Here is a 23,151-nt window from a genome sequence, read left to right as displayed (position 1 = left end):
TAGCTCACCTGAACGTTGTTCTCTGTTACTTCAATCTCAGCTGTATAGATATAGTCCACCAGCTTCCTAAGTGTCTGGCCATCCACATCCCTGATCTCCACCTGCTGGGCTTTGCTCTCACTCATGTCCCCTGTCCACCACACACATAGTGAGAGAAACCACTTGAGAAGGTTTTATGTGACAAGAGGAAAACAATCATCTCACTGTTGCAATAAAGCGGGCCTCACTTTCACAACATTTTTCACTTGACCCATTACTTTCACAATGATGACAATCTATACACACAAATGCATACACTACACTATTTACCTTGAACTATATGAAGTGTAATAATACCTGTGAACATGGCACAGAAGTAGGGGCTGCAGGAGGCTAGCACCAACTTGTGAGCTGGCACCTCTATGTTTCCCGCCACCAACAGAACGTCGCACAGCATTTTCTTACTGTAAACACAAAAGATCCGAAAGGTTGGCTGTTGATGAACGGTGTTTTCAACAATCATCATACTGATGATTTCTTATTAATAACTGTCAACTGGATGTATAAATGCTCCCGCTGTGTGCCAAGGTCATTGTATTAGGTAATTGCACAGTAGGCTACTCGGTGCCAAGAATAGGCTGTAATGTATAATGTGTAGGCTATTAATGTGTATAATGAGTTATATTATCTGGGTTAAATTATCAACACATTACAATACTTATTTTCAATGATGGAAAAAGGGGATACTATGGAACTAGATAAAACAAAAGAACACCATGCTTTGCAATGCGCGGGGGATCGTTCCGTGTAATTTCAGCAAGCCATGACACCCACCATCTCAAATTGTTCTGAAATCGATTCTGTACTTAGAAACAGACCCCACGCCAATCCGACACCAACAACATCCAGCCGTGATTGGGAGTCCCACAATTGGCCCAGCATCGTCCGGGTGTGGCCAGGGTAGGCCATCATTGTAAATAAGAATTTGTTCTTAACTGACATGCCAAGTTAAAAAAAGTGGGGGTTCCGTGGGTGGGTTTTAACAATGTCTTTGGATTACTTGTGTCTTACTCACTAACCAGGTTTCCATCCAACCTTTTTATGAGAGTAAAGTATGTGTCAGATCAAAAATGTCATGACAAGCCTGATGGAAACATAAAATGTTTTGGTAAACTTTCCAAATGTTGACAAAACAAAATAAGCTAGAGAAGGTGGGAAATGTAGGTGGAAGTGCTTTTATGAGCAAATATTGATATAATAGCCATCATATCAAAGTAAACTTGTAGTCACGCAATGACATGTTGTGTGGTCCTCCCACTATGACTCGTTGGGAAGGAAAGCATGCAGTTTCTAAGGCTTCAGGCTACAGAGATAAATTATGATTACTTCATTGTTGGTTTTAGAGCTCGCAAGAAAAGCTTTTCACTGTACTTTTGCATGTGACATTAAAACTTGAAGATGAAATAAGTTATAATGAACTTCACAGGGTGGTGAAAGTGCAAGGTGATGAGCTTGATGCTCCTTTCCAATAAGTATTGAGGGTCTTTCTCTGGTGACATGATCATCGATGCTTGGCTGCCATTTGACAAATAAAAATTCTCGCTCTTTTGTCCATAATAATCTCATCGTGTAGGCTATAGGTGTGCTCTAGCCAACAGCGCTATCCGCTCACACGGTATCAAATCTAATTGTTTTCAAAATTCTGGCTTGAAGAGGATTAGAGAGGTCCATTTCCAGACTTTAGTGTATTTAAGAAATGTACTCATCTGTGTCCTGGCAAGGGTGAAACCAACCCACCTCCTTAAGTCATTCATCAGCTGAAAAGCCTTTCTCATATGGGTGTGGTTGAAGGTGTGCATCCCTGCATCCACTGCATCCTCCTCGGAGTCACAGGTTGGCTGCTGGACACTAGATTCTTGACTGGTCAGGGATAAACTTGACATAAATAGACTTACCTAGCTAGGATAGCTCAAAGATCATTAACCTCAGTCATAACCCTAGCGGATTAAACTCCACACCATGGTGAAGGAGTGGAGCAGAGACCTGGCTTTGTGGAATCTAGCTCTGACTACATCGATTCGCCCAAATTCAATACACACACAAACACACACACATACAGCACCGTTCAAAAGTTTGAGGTCAATTAGAAATGTCCTTGTTTTTGAAAGAAAAGCACATTTTTTGTCCATTAAAATAACATCAAATTGATCAGAAATACAGTGTAGACATTGTTAATGTTGTAAATGACTATTGTAGCTGTAAACGGCAGATTTTTTTATGGAATATCTACATAGGCGTACAGAGGCCCATTATCAGCAACTATCACTCCTGTGTTCCAATGGCACGTTGCGTTAGCTAATCCAAGTTTATCATTTTAAAAGGCTAATTGATCATTAGAAAACCCTTTTTCAATTATGTTAGCACAGCTGAAAACTGTTGTTCTGATTAAAGAAACAAAACTGGCCTTCTTTAGACTAGTTGAGTATCTGGAGCATCAGCATTTGTGGGTTCAATTACAGGCTCAAAATGGACAGAAACAAAGTACCTTCTTCTGAAACTCGGCAGTCTATTCTTGTTCTGAGAAATTAAGGCTATTTCATGCGAGAAATTTCCAAGAAACTGAAGATCTTGTACAATGCTGTGTACTACTCCCTTCACAGAACAGCACAAACTGGCTCTAACCAGAATAAAAAGAGGAGAGGGAGGCCCCGGTGCACAACTGAGCAAGAGGACAAGTATATTAGTGTCTAGTTTGAGAAACAGACACCTCAAGTCCTCAACTGGCAGCTTCATTCAATTGTACCCGCAAAACACCAGTTTCAACGTCAACAGTGAAAAGGCGACTCCGGGATGCTGGCCATCTAGGCAGAGTTCCTCTGTGTTCTTTTACCCATCTTAATCTTTTATTTTTATTGGCCAGTCTGAGATATGGCTTTTTCTTTGCAACTCTGCCTAGAAGGCCAGCATGCCAGAGTTGACCTCTTCACTGTCAATGTTGAGACTGGTGTTTTGTGGGTACTATTTAATCAAGCTGCCAGTTGAGGGTAAAGGGTGGCTATTTGAAGAATCTCAAATCTCAAATTATATTTTTTATAAATATATTTTTATTTGTATAACACTTTTTTGGTTACTACATGATCCCGTATGTGTTTATTCATAGTTTTTTATGTATTCACTATTATTCTACAGTGTAGAAAATAGTACAAATAAAGAGAAACCCTTGAATGAATAGGTGTTCTAAAACTTTTGACCGGTTGTGTGTATGTATGTATGTATGTATGTATGTATGTATGTATGTATGTATGTATGTATGTATGTATGTGAAACGGCTACCTATGTTTGTACTCTGTAGTTGTGTTCCTTTCTTTGTTTCCTGAAATCCACACTTTTCAATAAACGTGAATCAAATACACCCACCGACTGTTTGCTCATTGCTGTAAAATGGCAACTCCGCGCAAATTCCAATTAAATCTCAACAAGGAAACAGTCGGTAGTTGTATTTGTTTAAGGTTTATTGAAAAAGTAGAGATTTCAGCAAATAAAAAGGCTCACAACTACAGAGCACAAACCTATGTACACGGTAGTCGTTTCATCATTTACATGTTTTTGAAGTATTGACTTTGGGCGAATCGATGTGGTCGGAGCTAGTCATCTGAAACTTCCTTCACCGTGGAGTTAAGTCAACTGTCGTCACCCCAGCTTGTACAAAGATAGCATTAACAAAATACAACTGTAATTTCAAAAGATAATGCTGGGTTCTCACTGCTCAATAACTGAGCAAAACATATTTTAAAGGACAACGTATAGTAACGTATGCTTCAGTACAGTGGCTACAGTTTCTAGGTGGCTAACGCCTGTACTATGTGCTAACACAGAGAGTACAGTAACGTTACTAGCAGCTGATGTGTTGGTCGTTAGTTACCTAGCTAGCAAGGTAGTAATTTGGCAGTTATTATCTTTAGCTATGACTTGGTTACTAGTACCACGATATAATAAGTATGTGTTACCCTTATTGACAAACTAGAAGATAGGTACAGCTGTCCCGGGCTTGCTTTTTGTTCACGCTGTTCGCTTAGCTTGCTAATGTTGGCTAGCTACATCGGCATAAAAATGCGTGCAGTACAGTAGTTAGCTAGCAAGTTAGCCAGTTATTCATGGAAAATGCCAAATCTCTATAAATCAACTGGCAAGTTATATCCGACAACAGCTGTACGGTATTCATCGGAAGACTACACTTACATCATGACTCCTCTGACAACTTACCCCAACGTTGCACAGTCCATGATATCAGATATGCTGCATGAGTTGTACCGGGGTTGGCTACGGGCCCATGCACAAATGAATCGTTCAAAGTCCAACACAACACTCACTGCATGAGGTGGCTTATCGAATCTACACTTATTCATTAGCTGACAAATAAAACTAGCTAATAAGCAGACATCTTGTCATGGTTACTGCTTATTTCCTTTCTACCCTAAACTATTAACAAAATGTGTTATTTTCTGACTGAGCAAGAAAGGCTAGAGAATGTGTTTCCCAGTCACTGCTGCTTCATCCTGCCCCATTTTCAATCGACAAAGCTTTGTTCCACCGGAGGAAAATCGTGGTTCTGCTTGCTCCCGCGTTGCTAGGTTACGGCGTGTCAGGACGATGAAGAAGGATCCAATCAAGCAATGGTCGTTGTCGATTACAAACTAGCAAGCCATCAATTAGATAACGTGGTAATATATCAACATAATATAGAATATTGTACTAACTAATTTACATGTGAGTTAAACATTAGGCTATTCAAAATAGTTATCACCCAAAGTTTTAGCTAGCAAAAATGTGTGGAAGCTTATTTAGGGCTAGAAGTGTGAGGGTCTATGACAGTGAATTTGAAATGTGAGAATGTAGACCTAATGTGTTTCACTTTTTTTTTTTAGAAAGTCATCGTTGTTTCAAGGTTGCTTAAAACAGCATGCATCCTACATTACAATAAAATTAGCTCACACACAAAACATAGCTTTACATTTGAAAAGAATGAAGAATGTAGCTATATGTTTAAAACAAAATATATTTACTGAATCCACAAACAAATATAACAGTACAGAACAAGCAGTATGTGATTCCACAAACTGGAATACAAAACAAGGATACATATCTTAATGATTCATTGAAAGTTTCAACCTTCCTAACAGGTGGATATTAGGCCAGAGGTCCTTCAAAATGCACATTTTTCACAGACATTCTTCATCCTGTAATGACAGGACCACTGGAGCTGGATCAGCACAGTCCGGGGTCACACCTGTCAAAATACATTCGAATAGATCACCATTAAAACAATTTCTAAAAGCCATGCAGTATCCAGTTACTTTCCACTGGCAATTTAACATTTTAAACCAGATAGCCATTCACCGTTTATCAGCAAAGAAATGCTGCCCTCCTTAGGCTGAAGACAAAAACATACAGAAGTTCCTTGACTGAAAATAAAAACTGAATTAATATAATTGTGTAGGTCATATCCAATTACATGTATGTAAATAGAATGCCTCTAATAAGTAAATGAGTACAAAAAGTAAAATCACCATAGCCGTTCCAGTGGCATAAACAGGATTTCCCTCCTTATAGGAACTTTCCTCATCTTGATCCAATCAATCCCTTGAGATCCTTATCAACCAGCAGGATTTATGAGGAAGAATGTGTCATCTATCCATTCTGTGGAAGAAAATAACATCTTAGAAATTGTCATCCAGACAGGCAAAAATGTGTTTCTCAGTGAAGTGAAATAGGCCCAGGAATATTTCAATGACTCATGTTTGAACAAGGACCATGTGGTTATAATTACTAATCACAACTCGTCATGGAAGGGGGGTAGAATGCAGGACAAGTACCTGTCAAGTGGTTGATGTATTGTGTACAGCCAATCCTTCAAAAATAAATTGAACCAGTCATTTAACCAAAATGAACCTAAGCTACTATGGAAAATACTTTTAGATGCAAGACTAGGCCTAGGGCAAAACTATAGAAGCTGTTAGAACAGGACTAATTGACTTTCCAATGTAAAATGGTTGATAACAAAAGCAGAACACACAGGCAAAACACTGAGTTGGTGAGGGAAGGGATACTTTATGTAGGGCAAATAACTGAAGCGTCAAACCTTGCAAATAATACGCGGTTCTCTTTGCTTTTTTGGAAAAAGAAAATCTGGACTAATGTGTCAGGAACATAGGAACTCCAAGCTCCTGTCTAAAATGGCTATGGGTTATAATTATCAAACAAAAAAGGTCCAGAATCACACCCAAGCTTGAATTTTTAGGGTTGTTGTATTTACACTGTTAAGATAAGAGCTGAAGACACCAATTTCCAGAAAGTACAAATATAATGGATTTACTTATTTATCTGGAATTAGTGATGGACTGTTGACCTATTGTTCAGATGCATGCATGTTTGACCAACATGTGAAAACCTGACTGTAGTACAGAGCTTAACCCCTCAATGGGACTCCATGTTAAAGATCAAATATTGATGTTATGTAATCATGTCTTGTGTATAAAGTATTGTAACAAACCTGATGTCTTATGGAAGCATATCCTATGGACTTTCAGCTGGAATTCTACAGCTCGGAGTACCATGGAGATTCCCATGACGTAGAGGATACAGTTTAGGTATCTCCAGCCTATTTGTTCACTAAGGGTGTTGGAACAGAGCTCAAGAATGACTTTTATGAAGAAATAGACATTCTGGAGGTAATACGTATATGTTGAAAGATATGCAAAATAGTCTATAATAATAAGAAAAAAAAGAATAAAGAATACATTCAGTAAAATCTAGGAATTAATTTCAAGGTGCTTAAAAGTACAAACCCTGATTACGTTTTCGTACCACAGCAGGTTACTTACTGTTGTTTCATACCCTAAGTTATACCTGATTTAATTCAAAGTACCAAATAAGGTCTTTTTTGGACCATTCCTCTTTACAAAACTGTTTCATTTCAGCAATATTTTTGGGATGTCTGGAGTGAACTGCTCTCGAGGTCATGCCACAGCATCTCAAAATCGGGTTGAGGTCAGGACTCTGACTGGGCCACTCCAGAAGGTATATTTTCTTCTGTTGAAGCCATTCTGTTGTTGATTTACTTCTGTGTTTTGGGTCATTGTCCTGTTGCATCACCCAACTTCTGTTGAGCTTTAATTGGCGGACAGAAAGCCTATCATTCTCCTGAAAAATGTCTTGATAGAACTTGGGGATTCATCTTTCCGTTGATGATGGCAAGCTGTCCAGGCCCTGAGGCAGCAAAGCAGCCACAAACCATGGTGCTCCCTCCACCATACTTTACAATTGGGATTAGGTTTTTATGTTGGTTTGCTGTGCCTTTTTTTCTCCATACATAGTGTTGTGTGTTCCTTCCAAACAACTCAACTGTAGTTTCAGCTGTCCACAGAACATTTTGCCAGTAGCGCTGTGGAACATCCAGGTGCACTTTTGCAAAAAACATTTTGGACAGCAGTGGCTTCTTCCGTGGCGTCCTCCCATGAACACCATTCTTGTTTAGTGTTTTACGTGTCGTAGAGATGTTAGCATGTTCCAGAGATTTCTGTAAGTCTTTAGCTGACACTATAGGATTCTTCTTAACCTCCTTGAGCATTCTGCTCTGTGCTCTTGCAGTCATCTTTGCAGGATGGAACAATCCTAGGGAGAGTAGCAACAGTGCTGAACTTTCTCCATTTATAAACAATTTGTCTTACCGTGGACTGATGAACATCCAAGGCTTTTAGAGATACTTTTGTAACCCTTTCCAGCTTTTTGCAAGTCAACAATTCTTAATCTTTGGTGTTTTGTTCGAGACATGGTTCACATTAGGCAATGCTTCTTGTGAATAAACTCACATTTTGTGAGTTTTTCTATAGGGCAAGGCAGCTCTAACCAACACCTCCAATCTCGTCTCATTGATTGGACTCCAGGTTAGCGGACTCCTGACTCCAATTAGATTTTGGAGACACTATGTGTGTTTATTGTTGTGACTTAGATGGAGATCAGATCAAATTTGATGAGGATACATTTTTTGCAGAAATCCAGGTAATTCCAAAGGGTTCACATACTTTTTCTTGCCTTGTTACTGAATTCCTTTGTGGTTCTACTGTCAAATAGAACAACTGGAACGCTTAGATAAAATCTGTTATCAGAATTTGAAGTAGTTGAGAAGTGAGACAATGTTCATGGTAACAACTATAGCATAATAACCATACTAATGATACAATTATTTATTAACATATAAACTGAATGGGAATCACAAATCAAACTAAAACAAATAGCCTACATTTCAGGAACAGCAGCAGTGAACCTAGAATACTTAAAAAGTATGACCTAGTCCTTACAGCCTAAATACTGCATCGAGACTTTCCTTTGAGACCAAACACTATTGGGCAAATTTGATCATATACTTTGGTATAGTGCCGGGGCAAGTAATAATATATTTTATGGCCAATTTAACTTCAGTTGCCTATTAACTAATTAGATGCAGGAAATGACTAAAATCAAGTTCACTGCAATTGACTACATGGCTAGTCAGTCAAACATGGGGTCCCATATTAATAACACGCCAACTTAAATCCAAATATTTAAAACAAAATGCAATTTACTTACAACACATTACCTAAAGAAGAAAAAAATGCACTAACAAGCAAAGAGACTTGGCTATTTAACTTAATTTAATAACATCTGGGCAAAATACAAAACTGCAGTCCTCCACTGCTCAAAACAAAATAGTCCAAAGGAGTAGTCCTATTACTTGTGGACAATGGACATTTAGACCCAAGTTATTTGAGACATTTTGGAGTGAAGACATCTGCCTTCTAGTGCTCTGTAGTTGCTATGGGCATGAAGACCGCTGTCTAGAAATTTACTGGGCATTCTGAAGGTATTCAGACCCCGTGACTTTTTCCACATTTTGTTTTGTTACAGCCTTATTCTAAAATTGATTACACTGTTTTGTCGTCCCGTCCCCCCCTCAGTCTACACATACTACCCCATATTGACGAAGCAAACTCGGTTTGACATTTTTGCAACTGTATAAAAAAATACTGAAATATCACATTTACCTAAGTATTCAGACCCTTTACTCAGTACTTTGTTGAAGCACCTTTGGCTGCGATTACAGCCTCAAGTCTTTTGGGGTATGATGCTTCAAGCTTGGCACACCTGTATTTGGGGAGTTTCTCCCATTCTTCCATTCTTCTCTGCAGATCCTCTCAAGCTCGGTCAGGTTGGATGGAGAGCGTCGCTGCACAGCTATTTTCAGGTCCCTTCCAGAGATGTTCGATCAGGTTCAAGTCCGGGCTCTGGCTGGGCAACTCAAGGACATTCAGAGACTTGTCTCGAAGCCACTCTTGCGTTGTCTCGGCTGTGTGATTAGGGTCGTTGACCTGTTGGAAGGTGAACCTTCGCCCCAGTCTGAGGTCCTGAGCTCTCTGGAGTAGGTTTTCATTAAGGATCTCTCTGTACTTTGCTCTGTTAATATTTCCCTTGATCTTAAATAGTAAGGATTGTGCCAAGTTTCCTTCAAACGTGACACTTGGCATTGAGGCCAAAGAGTTCAATATTGGTTTCATCAGACCAGAGAATCTTGTTTCTCATGTTCTGAGTCCTTTAGGCATACTCTAAGCGAGCAGTCATGTGCCTTTTACTGAGGAGTGGCTTCCATCTGGCCAATCTACCATAAAAGCCTGATTGGTGGAGTACTGCAAAGGTTGTCCTTCTGGAAGGTTCTTCCATCTCCACAGAGGAACTCTGGAGCTCTGTCAGAGTGATCGGGTTCTTGGTCATCTCCCTAACCAAGCTCTTCTCCCTGATTGCTCAGTTTGGCCTGGCGGACAGCTCTAGGAAGATTCTTGATGGTTCCAAACATCCTCCATTTAAGAATGATGGAGGCCTATGTTTTTGGGGACCTTCAATACTGCTGAAATTTGTTGATACCCTTCCCCAGATCGGTGCCTCAACACAATCCTGTCTCGGAGCTCTACGGGCAATTCCTTTGACCTTGTGGCTTAGTTTTTGCTCTGACATGCACTCTCAACTGTGGGACCTTTTATAGACAGGTGTGTGCCTTTCCAAATCATGTCCAATCAATTGAATTTACCACAGGTGGACTCCAATCAAGTTGTAGAAACATCAAGGATTATCAATGATAACAGGATGCACCTGAGATCAATAGCAAAGGGTCTCATAGCAAAGGGCCTGATACTTATGTAAATAAGTTATAAAATTAGCTAAAATTTCTAAAAACCTGTTTTCGCTTTGTCATTATGGCGTATTGTAGGTAGATTGATGACAAAAAATATATATTTTATCAATTTTAGAATAGGACTAACGTAACAATGTGGAAAAAGTCAGGGGGTCATAATACTTTCAGATTACACTGTAGTTATGAAGGTAGAGACATCTGCCTCCAAGAGTATCTGTAGTTAGTTGCTAGATGGCCAAAGTAACTCTAGCTACCTATTTAGGCCATCTTTAAATAGTGAATACTGTAGTAACTTTCCTGTCTGAAACACTTGGGCTCAGTATTCAGTCACTCTTGTGCCATTATAGAATGTTTGGTCGGAACAATGTTATTAAGAGTTCATTTTTACTAGGCAGTAGTGTAAAGTACTTAAGTAAAAAATACTTTAAAATCACTACAAAAGTAGTTTTGGGGTGTATCTGTACTTTACTATTTATTTAACAACTTTTACTCCACTTCATTCCTAAAGAAAATTATGTACTTTTTCTCCTTACATTTTCCCTGACACCCAAAAGTACTTGTTACATTTTGAATGCTTAGCAGGACAGGAAAAAGTTCTAATTCACACACTTAAAGAGAAAATCCAAGGTCATCCTTACTGCCTCATCTGACACTCACTAAACAGAAATGTTTCATTTGTAAATTATGAGTGTTGCAGTGGCTATCCATAATTTTTTTTTTTTTTTTTTTTATAAATTAAGAAAACACTGTCTGGTTTGCTTAATAAGGAATTTGAAATGATTTATACTTTTACTTTTAATATGAGTATATTTTAGTGATTGCATTTACTTTTGATTCTTAAGTACATTTAAAACCAAATACTTTGACTTTTACTCAAGTAGTATTTTACTCTGACTTTCACTTGAGTCATTTTCTTTTAAAGGCATCTTCACTTTTACTCAAGTATGACAATTGGGTACTTTTTCCAGCAGTTACTAGGGGGATGGGACTGCTTTGAGTGAGATTTGATGCCCCCCCACACTAGTTGCCATAGCCACCAACATATCCATTTTGAGACCTTGCTTCCCTCCCACCACGGGGTTCCAGCAGCCTGCATTTCTTGCTTGGTGAGGGCTTTTTCACCTCAACTTTATGGCCATTAATGGTGTGGAACTAAAGAACAACTGCTTAGTCGGCATAATCATTATCTTTGAAAAACAAAACCCTCTTCTTACCAGTTTGATTATTGCTAATAACCTCGGCCTTCTCGATAGTGCCGAACTGAAAGTACTCGTTAAGAAGTTCATTCTCTGTAGCTTCTTTAACCACCTATAAATGTTTCTTAATGTTTGCCAGGGTCTCCCGCTTCTTCACGTGCCACTGTACTTTTCTGTTCAACATTGTTGAAAACCAGGGCATGAGCCCGCGCGGACATTGCAGCGTCTGCCTCCACAACACTAGCAGTTACAAAACCAGACCGCAGTAGTTGCAGGTTCTGAATAACTACGCAATCGGTTAGCTCGCCATACTGTTCAAATGGTTTACAAAGGCCATTGTCAGTGGTGTAATCATTTAGTCCACCAACAGAGAGCTTGCAGAGTTGATTTTACGTCTCTAGTATCTTGCTTTGATTATGCTATGTCAACACTGACTTGATGGTGCTTCTCCCGGTGTCTAAAATGTCAGATGTATAGATCACCGAGGGAGACAGATGGTTGGGGTTGACGTAATGAGTACAGGTCTCCTACTGGCAAACGATTGTAAATTGTTGGTATATTTGGCCTATTATAGTACAAAATTATCATTTTGACAGCAAAACAGGTAAATGCTGACATTTTATACATTTCCATAACCACAGACCTAATATTTGTGCACATTGGTAAATTGAAATATTCTAAATTAAAAATCAGGCCTGTCATGTAATTTGAAAAGGACAACCTAGAATTATATGTAATGGTATGGAGTAGGTTTTTTTTGGCTACCTGTGCAGCAAAAAAATTGGGAGTGTTGATCGACTGTAAAGCAGATGTACTGGAGAAAAATCACAATACTCACTGCCATTATCAAAACAAACGTGTCAGACATGTGTCTATTGACATGGGATATGTTGTTATCTGCAAAATCCTTGTCCCGGTAAAAAAATAAAATCTGATTATAAATCAAGAATCCCCTTCATTGAAAATGTGATTTAAAAAAAGCTTACAATATTAGCAAGAAAGCTTTTTGGTATTGGCGTAACACAGGAAATGTTAGAGGGCCTAAAATAAAAATGCATGCCTGTTGGCCACTTAGCAGTCCCAGATTAGTCCATTCCTGAACAAGAAAGTAACCAGTGATAGTATGTCAGTAGGGTATGCAACTACCTCATGATAGAACTGTGATCCTGAATGGTCTGAAGGTTTAACTTGATTCTCTTTTGAAACAAGAGGTCAGAGTGGTTAAAATTGACAATAAGCACTGATTGCTTTCAAACATTAAAAACTTTAATACAGCCAAGAGAGTTAGGCTCAATAGCCAACTAATATTTAAGTAACATTCCACAAAACTGCATTGCTTTGCAAGGTATTGAACAGCACATCTTGGATGGAGAAAAGCATTTGGAGATAACCATTAAAAAAAAGTATAATAATACAATAACCATAAGTACTTAATACTTTGACACGAAATATTATGATCTTAAAAACACAAGCATACACTAAGACTGCTTTCAAATCCATTAATACCCCTGAGTTTCATGTTGCTAAAGCAATATGTCTTGTTATTAACCTGGCTGGTACTAATGACATACAGTATCATACCAAAGTCTTGGAAGCAGCGACGTTAACTACAATTAAATAAAAAAAATATTGAAAGGGAATCACTACACTACATTGACAAGTCAGAAAGTTGAATTGGTAATAATGTGTCCATCATGTCTTTAGTAGCGCCGCCTAGGGGCAATGGTGTAGTCCGGTGGGGGGGAGGGTACATCAGGGTGGGCGAGGGGCACGAGTACTTTAATAAAATAGTAGCAACAAAGAAATGGGCAACTCTGACCCGTGTGTAAATGCAGGTCATTGAATCAGAAAATCAGAACATTTCAAATTATTGGGTCAAATGTGGCCAACGGTGTCTAATAACCACCATATCCACCCCTGCCATAACCACTGGCGCCTCCACGGGAGTACGGTGCTGCGCTCCTGCCTGAATAATTACCACCTTTCATTGCACCATAGCCGGAGGACTGCTGTCCGTAATCTTCGCCAAAGTCATTATAACCGTTCCCACCATAACTGCTCCCCATTTGATCTCCATAACCTCCTCCGTATCCCCCTTGGTTACCGTAACCACCTCCATTGCCGTAGCCGCCACCGTAGCCGCCATCATTTCCTCCATAATTACCGCCATAGTTGCCGTAGCCGCCACCTCTTCCGCCGTCGTAGCCATTTTGAGACCCTCTCATTCCTCGCCCGCCTCTTCCCCGACCACCGGCTGACTGCATCTCTTGCTTGGTGAGGGCCTTCTTCACCTCCACTTTGTGCCCATTGATTGTGTGGAACTTCAGCACCACTGCTTTGTCGGCAGAGTCATTATCTTCAAAATAGACAAAGCCAAATCCTCTTTTTTTGAGAGTCTGTTTGTCACTGATTACTTCGGCCTTCTCAATTGCCCCGAATTGAGAGAAATAATCATTCAAATGGTCGTCTTCTATGTCGTCTTTCAACCCACCGATAAATATTTTTTTAACTTTGGCGAGTGCCTCTGGCCTACCGGCATCTTCCCGTGCAACGGCCCTTTTTAACTCCACGTTGGTACCATCGACGACATGTGGCCTGGCGGCCATGGCTGCATCGGCCTCCTCCGCGCTTGAGTAGGTTACAAAGCCGAAGCACCGGGACCTTTGTAGCTGCTGGTTCTGAACCACTACGCAGTCGGTTAACTGGCCGTACTGCTCGAAATGTTGCCGAAGTCCATCGTCTGTAGTCTCGACGTTCAATCCACCGACAAACAGCTTACAAAGTTGGTTCGTCATGATTACTAGCCGAGTTGTTATGGAGCAAATACAATTTACCCTGACAAAATCGTATCCCTCTTTGAATGCAGCTGACGCAATGACGTCTGACGTAGGATTGGTAAAATAAATCACCAGTCCTGATTGGTTATTCCACTCAAATCCCACTATTTTATTCAAATAGCAGTTTTTTATTTGTCAATTGACTTGTTTGTTGAATCAAAAAGACAATGCCTATTCCAAACACATTTTTCTTTAAAAATATATATATTTTAAATTTGTCTAGTTAGCTGGCTATGTTCTTGATCCTGCTTTGTACACTTCATTCCAGTGCCCACACATTGCACATTAAATTGTCAGAAAGTGGGCACTCCTGAATAAATGGTGTGCAACACACCGATTTCTATATGCAATCTTGCCATACAACCTTGGCGTGGACACACCTCATTCCAGCTATTTATTTTTTTACATTGTAGAATAATGAAGACCTCAAAACTGAAGTGACACATGGAATCATGTAACCAAAGTGTTTTAAAAAATCTAAATACATTTCAGATTAAGAAACCAACCTTTGCACACTTGGCATTCTCTCAATCAGCTTGAATGCATTTCAAGTAACAGGTGGAATTTATTTCCTTAATGCATTTGAGCCAATCAGTTGTGTTGTGACATGGTAGGGGTGGTATACAGAAAATAGCCATAGTAAGACCAAGTCTGTCTTACAGTAAGGACAACTCATATTAGCAAAGAAAAAATGTAAATATGTAAAACGAAGCACTGATGAAACTGGCTCTGAGGACTGCCACGGGAAAGACTGAGTTACTTCTGCTGCGGAGGATACATTCAATTACCAGCTTCAAATTGCAGCCCAAATAAAATGTTTGAGTTCAGACAAGCCTACCTGGTCCATTGCTGCAAAGGAAAAAAGGAATACCAATAAGAGATTTGCTTGAAAGAGCAATGGACAGTGGAAACCTGTCCTTTGGTCTGTTGAGTCCAAATTTTGAGTCCAAATGTTTGATTCCAACTCCTGGGGTTTTAGAATTCAATTGCTTAAATTGTTTTTCAACAGGACAACTGTTAAAGGGCCATTTGACCAAGGAGAACAATTGAGTGGTGCATCACCTGACCTCAAACCAATTGAGTTGGTTTGGGATGAATTGGACTGCAGAGTGAAGTTTTTTTATTTTACCTTTAACTAGGCAAGTCAGTTAAGAACCAATTTTTATTTTCAATGACTGCCTAGGAACAGTGGGTTAACTGCCTGTTCAGGGGCAGAACGACAGACCTTGTCAGCTTGGGGATTTGAACTTGCAACCTTCCGGTTACTAGTCCAACACCCTAACCAGTAGGCTACCCTGCCGCCCCAAGTGCTCAGCATATGTTCAAACTTCTTCAAGGCTGTTGGGCAAGCATTCAAAGCTTGTTGAATGCCTGGAGTACACAAATGTCAAGGCGGAGGATGGCTACTTTGAAGCTAAAATATAAGTTGAGTCATTGTACACTTGACAAACTATGAAATCCGTCATATTAACGCCATTGTTCTACAATACAGAAAATCCAGTCAAAACTTGACTGGTACTGTACATTAGAAAATCAGAACCTGCCCCATTAATGGCATTAGGGCTGAGAATTGTCAGGGACTAGACAATCTCACAATAGGTACTGTGAATAGATACTCATTTTATTGCAAACATTACTGAACATGGTCAGCTGCAAAGGGACAATACATGGAAAGAAATGCTCAAAACAAAATTGGCTAACTTCAGTAAAATATGGAGAAGCTAACTTGAAGTAACAAGTTAAGAGTAACTAATTGTTATTTGAAAACATTTGAGTAAAGAGTGCAAGCCTTAGGCTATAACTCCCATTCAACACAATGTTCTTCAAACCAGTTGTACATTTTCCAATTTAAAACAATGATTTTTTTTAAATATTCAATTGTAGCAAGTGATGAATACATAGCATGGCAAGGCCAACAATGAAGTGTCCATTTTTCCATAGTACACAAACATTCACACCCAGTCTTCCTACAAAGGGTAAGAGAACCAAAGTCAACTACACCAATCACCTAGATTGACTAGACACAAGTAGATAGCTGCTGGCCACTGCAACCCGATTTTATATGGGCACATGGTCCTGGTATTCCAAAACACCTGCGGCAGTGGGACAGCTTTAGCTGTGCCCCCCACCACCGGTCTTGATGTAGCCAAGTCGTTGCCAGATTGGTTTCCTGGCAGCCAGGTCACCATGGCTACCTGGCAGAGAGGGGAAGAGTAAAGAATGAGACACTCCAGTTAAACCATCATGCCATGACAGGAGGTATGCCTAACGTGCCAGTTTATAGGTTCATTAATGTAGAATACGCACTTAATCGCTTCAGCCTCATTTTAGATGTAGGACCAAATGTGTGCAGTATACACTTAAACTAAGATGCAGAGGGCAAAATAAGAGCAACTATGGATAAATGCAAGAACTATAAGTGACATTGAGTACATTTCAGTACCATATCTGAATACTTGACCAACACAGTAAAGACAGGTTGATTTACATACCTAGTTTGCTGGATGTGATCCTAAAGAGATATTTCAGAATCCTATGACAATCGACCCCAGGTATTGCACAGGGTTCCTGTATAAAGTCAAACTGATACTGCTATTTTGGCGTACTTGGATAACAGTATGAACACCTAAATGTAGGAATCAAAGAAAATGAGCCCCCAGGTCCACAATATTCAAACGTCTGGTAACATGGAACAATGTTATTGCAAACCTACAACGCCTTCATGCATTGGCCATGGGGAAACTGCAATCCTTCACCCAGGAAGTGTAATGGAAGAAATGCCATTAAGCTACTAAATATATCACATAATATAACCAATATCAGAGGTGGACTTATGGCATCCTAGTATAATGAAGAAAAACTAGCTAAATTTGTTTCACTTTTTATTTAAAATGAACATACAGATGCATACCAATGCTTAACAATTGTAGTTTGATGTTCAGACAGATTATACAATATACATGAGATTTACGTAGTAAATTAAAGGAACAGTCAGCTCATAGCTGAACGCTGTGTGTAGGGAAATTACTGACGTACTTCGTTAATTTACAAAACATTTTGGCAAGAAAATTAAACGTTTAAACTGGATCCGGCCCACCAAATACGCGTACCCAACAACCTATAGGCTAGTGGACAGAATACACATTTACATAGTCAGCTAATAAACCCAATTATATAGCACATGCGTCCCAATCCTCTGTAGACTAGATCCATGGGAAATTCCTTACTACTTGCTAAAATGTAGATAAGAGAAAGTATAGTATCAAAACAAAATGTAAAACTAACCTAAACACGAATGTACGCATACGTAAAATAAAAAGCAGGTAAACTAACGACAGCTACGCGCCCTCATTTTGGAACGTAAATGATAAATGAATTTAGCAATCGAACGTGTCCTATAGCAAGAGCTGGACGTGCAAATCAGGTTCTGGGAAGTGATCTTCCTACCTGTTTGGTTTTGAGGTCTTCTTAAATGATTTGGTCTCATAGTGTCCGCATTTTGCCAAATGCCCGTGGACTGAATTTTGAGTACGGCTTGATGATCAGACGGGTATGTGTGGAGATGAATTTTCAAATAGTCTGTCGTAGCCACCGGTTTAGTAGCCGCCATACGCCCCTCTGCTGTAGCCACCTGCACCGCCTCGGGGGGCGTAGGGAGCAGGGCTCCTACCAGCGTAGTTGGTGCCGCCTTTCATGGGCCCATAACCGGAGGACTGCTGGCTGTACCCACTGCCAAAGTCACTGTAGCCATTGCCGCCACCATAACCTCCCATCTGGTCGCCGTAGCCACCTCCGTAGCTTGCGCCTCCCCCATAGGCCCCGCCGTAGCCTCCACTTCCGTAGCCACCGCCATAGCCACCAGCACTGCCCCCGTAGCCCCCACCGAAACCACCCCCGTAGCTGTCGTAACCACCTCTGCCGACTCCGAAGCCATTTTGTCCTCCTCTCATGCCTCTTCCTCCCCTTCCGCCACGGCCTGTAGCCTGCATCTCCTGCTTTGTGAGGGCTTTCTTCACCTCCACCTTGTGCCCATTGATGTTGTGGAACTTAAGTACCACTGCCTTATCGGCCGAATCGTTATCTGTGAAGTGAACAAAACCAAACCCTCTTTTCTTTCCGGTTTCCTTTTCTGCGATAACTTCGGCCTTCTCGATCTCGCCGAACTGGGAAAAATACTCATTCAGATGTTCATCTTCGATGTCGTCTTTCAGTCCCCCGATAAATATTTTCTTGACCTTGGCGAGTGCCTCGGGTTTACCGGCATCTTCACGAGCGACCGCTCTTTTCAACTCCACGTTGGTACCATCAACGACATGTGGCCTTGCCGCCATTGCTGCATCTGCCTCCTCAGCGCTCGAGTAGGTTACAAAGCCAAAACAGCGGGACCTCTGTAGCTGCTTATTCACAACCACAACGCAGTCGGTCAGTTGACCGTACTGCTCAAAATGCTTGCGGAGCCCATCATCGTCGGTATCTACGTTCAATCCACCAACAAAAAGTTTGCAAAGCTGAGAGGAGTTATCCATTTTCGACAGGAACGACCGCGTTGCTCGACAGAAACAAAAAAAAAAAAGCATAGGCAATGCTTAGAGGTGGAGTCAAGAAATAGAATCCAGGCCTTATTTATACCGACGTTATAGTGACGTCATACAGCAACACCGTTACGCCCCCTTTACATTGGTTTTGTTCAGGAGGGTCAGTATGTAGTAAACGCTGCGCAGAGATTATGTGATCTGTAGATTACGTCAACCGCCAAAGTACTAGCGCCAAAGTAATTCATATGCATGACAGATTATCGTATTTCCCGCAGCCCCTTAGTCCCCAGTTGACCCTCGTGAATAAACAGATGATCTTTTGTTCTTGTGTGGGTTGGAAAGTCGTTTTGAAAATTAAGTGTATATTTATGTTGTAGTTAGTATCCTTTTTTTTATGTGTGACTAACTTCGTTCACTTTATTGTGATTTTGCGAATTTATACCCACCATTCAATTGAATCAAATCACGTTTTATTTGTCAAATACAGCAGGTGTACAGTGAAGTGCTTACTTACATACAAACCCTTATTAACCAACAATGATTTAAAGAAAAAAATAAGTGTTGAGTAAAAAATAGATACGGTTTTTTTTAAATGAAAATAAAAGTAACAAATAATTAAACAGCAGCAGTAAAATAACAAGCAAGGCTATATACAGGGGGTACCGGTACAGAGTCAATGTGCGGGGTCACCGGTTAGTCGATGTAATTGAGGTAATATGTACATGTAGGTAGAGTTAAAGAGACTATGCATAGATTATAAACAAAGTAGCAGCAGCGTAAAACAGGGTCCTGGGTAGCCCTTTGATTAGCTGTCCAGCCACCCTAGTCATAGGCCTTTTGGACCTAGACTTGGTGCTCCGGTACCACTTGCCATGTGGTAGCAGAGAGAACAGTCTATGACTAGGGTGGCTGGAGTCTTTGACAATTTTTCGGGCCATTCCCCTCCATGTTTCTATCCCTTAAAATTGCCTGTATTAATTGCATCATAAAATGATACCCCAAGCCAGTTTCCAACAAGCTGAATGGAGGGGTTGGTTGTTTAGCAATAAAACTGATGCGTGCACAACTATGGGGCAAAACAGACATGGTTGGCTTACATTGTTGACAATGTAAACTATATTTTGTCTCCAATGTTTATTGAAAACAGAAATAAATGTGCACAATGAGCACTTGTTGTCTCTCAAATACATCAGTAATGTTGTTGGTTAGCTAGCTAGTGATTTTTCCATATTAGCATAGACGACATCAGTCAAAACATCTACATAATCTAAAACTGCAATGATGCTGTTCCTGATGTAAATTGAAAAGACTGATGTATTTGCACAACAACAGAGGTATCGTCTCTGATCAGCACCTCAGACAATGGCATGGTATCACCCTATGCTGCTGCTCATTTGTGTTTGAATGGGGGAGGACCCCACTCTCTGGAGATGTGAAAATGTCTTTACCCGGGCAATCAAGACTTGTAGTGCCACCAGTGTTCAAACTATTATTTTCACTGATCACAGGTAAGCAGCCTTCATCATGTACATTGTCGTCTTGAGGTTTATTGAATGTCCCTGCTGGTCCCATATTCCTGAAAGAAACAGGCCTCTGGCAAACAATTGTGGCAAGTCTTTGGCCAATTTGGCCAATTCAAGTGCAAATTAGTTTAGCAGAAACCTATGAACATCTGGCAAACAATTCTGCAAAACTTGTGGCAGACATTGTACTGTTTGCTGAATTTGCTGCAGACTCATTATGAATATGCAAATTACATCAGGTTTTTGTTTACTTTGTATATTAACTTGCTTCTCACAAAGTACACTAAACTAAATGTACTAAATATGTACTAAATGTACTAAATAAACTAAACAGCATGTATTAAATCTCTTAACAGATAAAAAATAAATCCAATATCCAATTTGAAATTAAAAGAGCAAAGACTGAATATTTCCGAGCTAAATTGTTTATTTAATATTTTTATGTATGCTGAACATTAATATAAACACAACATGTAAGGTGTTGCTCCCATGTTTCATTGTGGCGGCAGGGTAGCCTAGTGGTTAGAGCGTTGGACTAATAACTGAAAGGTTGCAAGTTCGAAACCCCGAGTTGACAAAGTAACAAATCTGTCGTTCTGCCCCTGAACAGGCAGTTAACCCACTATTCCTAGGCCGTCATTGAAAATAAGAATTTGACTGACTTAACTGACTTGCCTAGTCAAATAAAGGTAAAAAATATATATTTAAAAAATGACCTGAAATAAAATATCCCAGACATTTTCTATACACAGGAAAAAGCTTATTTCTCTCAAATTTTGTGAACAAATGTGTTTCATCCCTGTTAGTGAGCATTTCTCCTTTGCCAAGACAATCCATCCACCTGACTTGTGTGGCATATCAAGAAGCTGCTTAAACAGCATGATCATTACACAGGTGCACCTTGTGCTGGGGACAATAAAAGGCCACTCTAAAATGTGCCGTTTTGACACACAACACAATGCCACAGATGTCTCAAGTTTTGAGGGAGGAATGTCAACCAGAGTTGTTGCAGGAATGTCCACAAGAGCTGTTGCCAGATCATTTAATGTGATTTTCTATACCATGAAGCCACCTCCAACTTCATTTTTGAGAATTTGGGAGTATGTCCAACCAGCCTCACAACCACATGTGTATGGCGACGTGTGGGCGAGCGGTTTGCTGATGTTAACGTTGTGAACCGGGTGCCCCATGGTGGCGGTGGGCTATGGCATGGACAGGCATAATCTAGGGACAATGAGCACAATTGCATTTTATCAATGGCAATTTGAATGCACAGAGATACCGTGATGAGATCCTTAGGCCCATTGTCGTGTCATTCATCCGCCACCATCACCTCATGTTTCAGCATGATATTGCATGGCCCCATGTCGCAATGATCTGTACACAATTCCTGGAAGCTGAAAATATCCCAGTTTTTCCATGGCCTGCATACTCACCAGACCTGTCACCTATTGAGCATGTGTGGGATGCTCTGGGTCAACATGTATGACATGTCCAGCAACTTCGCACAGCCATTGAAGAGGAATGGGACAACATTCCACAGGCCACAATCAACAGCCTGATCAACTATGTGAAAGAGATGTGTCGGGCTGCATGAAGCAAATGGTGATCACACCAGATACTGACTGCCTTTATTTAAAGGTATCTGTGACCAACAGATGCATATCTATAGGGCCTAATTTATTTATTTGAATTGACTGATTTGCTTTTATGAACTGTAACTCAGTAAAATATTTGAAATTGTTTTGAAATTGTCTTTGGTCAATAAGTATTCAACCCCTTTGTTATGGCAAGCCTAAATAAGTTTAGGAGTAAAAATGTGCTCATAAGGGAATTTCACCCTGTGGGAATCTGGGCTTGTTTTCATCATGTCTGAGGCATTTCTAGGACAGTGACATGTGTTTTACACATAATTGCTCAAGAGGAAGTTTCATGGACTCATTCTGTGTGCAATAATAGTGTTTAGCATGATTTTTGAATGACCATCTTGTACCGCACACATACAATTATCTGTAAGTCGGGCAGTGGATTTTAATCACAGATTCATCCACAAAGACCAGGGAGGTTTTCCAATGCCTCTCAAAGAAGGCAACCTACAGTATAGGTGGATCTGTAAAAATAACAGATATTGAATACCCCTTTGAGCATGGTGAAGTTATTCATTACACTTTGGATGATGGTGTATCAACACACCCAGTCACTACAAAGATAACTCAGTTGCCGGAGAGGAAGGCAACTGCTCAGGGATTTCACCATGAGGCCAATGGTGACTTTAAAACAGTTACAGAGTTTACTGGCTGTGATAGCAGAAAACTGAGGATGGACCAACAACATTGTAGTTACTCCACAATTACTAACCTAATTGACAGAGTGAAAAGAAGAAAGCCTGTTCAGAAAACACATTTTCCAAAACGTGCATCCTGTTTGCAAAAAGGCACTAAAGTAATATTTCAAAGAATGTGGCAAAGCAATTAACTTTTGGTCCTGAAGACAAAGTGTTATGTTTGGGGAAAATCCAATACTCTGAAGGCAGATGCTGGGAGACGAGAAGCAAGTACAGGGAGTGCAGATTTAATGGATAAATGGACATATAACAAAACAAGAACAGCGTCTGGACAGGGGGAACAAAACAAGGGGGAGTGGGAGCAGGCGTGACAAATACAGCACATTATTGAGTACCACTCTCCACATTTTCAAGCATAGTGGTGGCTGCAGCATGTTATGGATATGCTTGGAATTTGTTAAGGACTGGGGTGTTTTTCAGGATAAAAAGAAAAGGAATGGAGCTAAGCACAGGCAAAATCCTAGAGGAAAACCTGGTTCAGTTTGTTTTCCACCAGACACTAGGAGATGAGTTCA

The 23,151-nt window shown here is 40.2% G+C and overlaps 3 protein-coding genes, 1 long non-coding RNA gene and 1 pseudogene across 5 annotated transcripts in view; all 5 read right to left on the bottom strand.

Annotated features, from left to right (window-relative positions):
* Window positions 1-4,640, bottom strand: part of LOC112220728 (kelch-like protein 3) — a 33,552-nt gene extending 28,912 nt beyond the window's left edge. The window contains 4 exon segments of the mRNA XM_024382583.2: window positions 9-130; window positions 337-443; window positions 1,777-1,899; window positions 4,243-4,640. Coding sequence (XP_024238351.2) covers window positions 9-130; window positions 337-443; window positions 1,777-1,899; window positions 4,243-4,385 — 495 coding nt within the window. The 5' untranslated portion in view covers window positions 4,386-4,640.
* A 377-nt stretch (window positions 4,641-5,017) lies between these two features.
* On the bottom strand, window positions 5,018-6,989 carry LOC112220727. Its single transcript, XR_002948911.2, has 2 exons — window positions 5,547-6,989; window positions 5,018-5,266 (listed from the first exon to the last, which is right to left on the bottom strand). It is a non-coding gene; the product is annotated as an uncharacterized LOC112220727 (long non-coding RNA).
* Window positions 6,990-10,927: 3,938 nt separating this feature from the next.
* LOC112220466 lies at window positions 10,928-12,241 on the bottom strand (annotated as a pseudogene).
* A 400-nt stretch (window positions 12,242-12,641) lies between these two features.
* On the bottom strand, window positions 12,642-14,279 carry LOC112220726 (heterogeneous nuclear ribonucleoprotein A0). The gene has a single exon (XM_024382581.2). It carries the CDS (start codon window positions 14,190-14,192, stop codon window positions 13,293-13,295), a length of 900 nt encoding a protein of 299 aa, XP_024238349.1. The 5' UTR covers window positions 14,193-14,279; the 3' UTR covers window positions 12,642-13,292.
* Window positions 14,280-15,834: 1,555 nt separating this feature from the next.
* On the bottom strand, window positions 15,835-18,833 carry LOC112220725 (heterogeneous nuclear ribonucleoprotein A0). Of its 2 annotated transcripts, none has more exons than XM_024382580.2 (2): window positions 17,682-18,833; window positions 15,835-16,429 (listed from the first exon to the last, which is right to left on the bottom strand). In XM_024382580.2, the coding sequence occupies exon 1, from the start codon at window positions 18,809-18,811 to the stop codon at window positions 17,831-17,833; it is 981 nt and encodes a 326-aa protein (XP_024238348.1). In that variant the 5' UTR covers window positions 18,812-18,833; the 3' UTR covers window positions 15,835-16,429; window positions 17,682-17,830. The 2 variants fall into 2 exon arrangements, with proteins under 2 accessions (XP_024238348.1, XP_042158819.1); XM_042302885.1 differs by having other exon boundaries at window positions 15,835-16,425.
* Between the last annotated feature and the right edge of the window lie 4,318 nt (window positions 18,834-23,151).

Source organism: Oncorhynchus tshawytscha, linkage group LG21 (genome assembly GCF_018296145.1).
Source record: "Oncorhynchus tshawytscha isolate Ot180627B linkage group LG21, Otsh_v2.0, whole genome shotgun sequence".
Lineage (NCBI taxonomy): Eukaryota > Metazoa > Chordata > Actinopteri > Salmoniformes > Salmonidae > Oncorhynchus > Oncorhynchus tshawytscha.
The sequence above is the reverse complement of the archived record's forward strand: the minus strand, read 5'-3'. Positions and strand labels throughout refer to the sequence as shown.

Bases quoted from the DNA above. Each gene is read 5' to 3' on its own strand.
- LOC112220726 (XM_024382581.2), bottom strand. From the start codon at position 14,192: ATGACGAACCAACTTTGTAAGCTGTTTGTCGGTGGATTGAACGTCGAG.
- LOC112220725 (XM_024382580.2), bottom strand. From the start codon at position 18,811: ATGCTTTTTTTTTTTTGTTTCTGTCGAGCAACGCGGTCGTTCCTGTCG.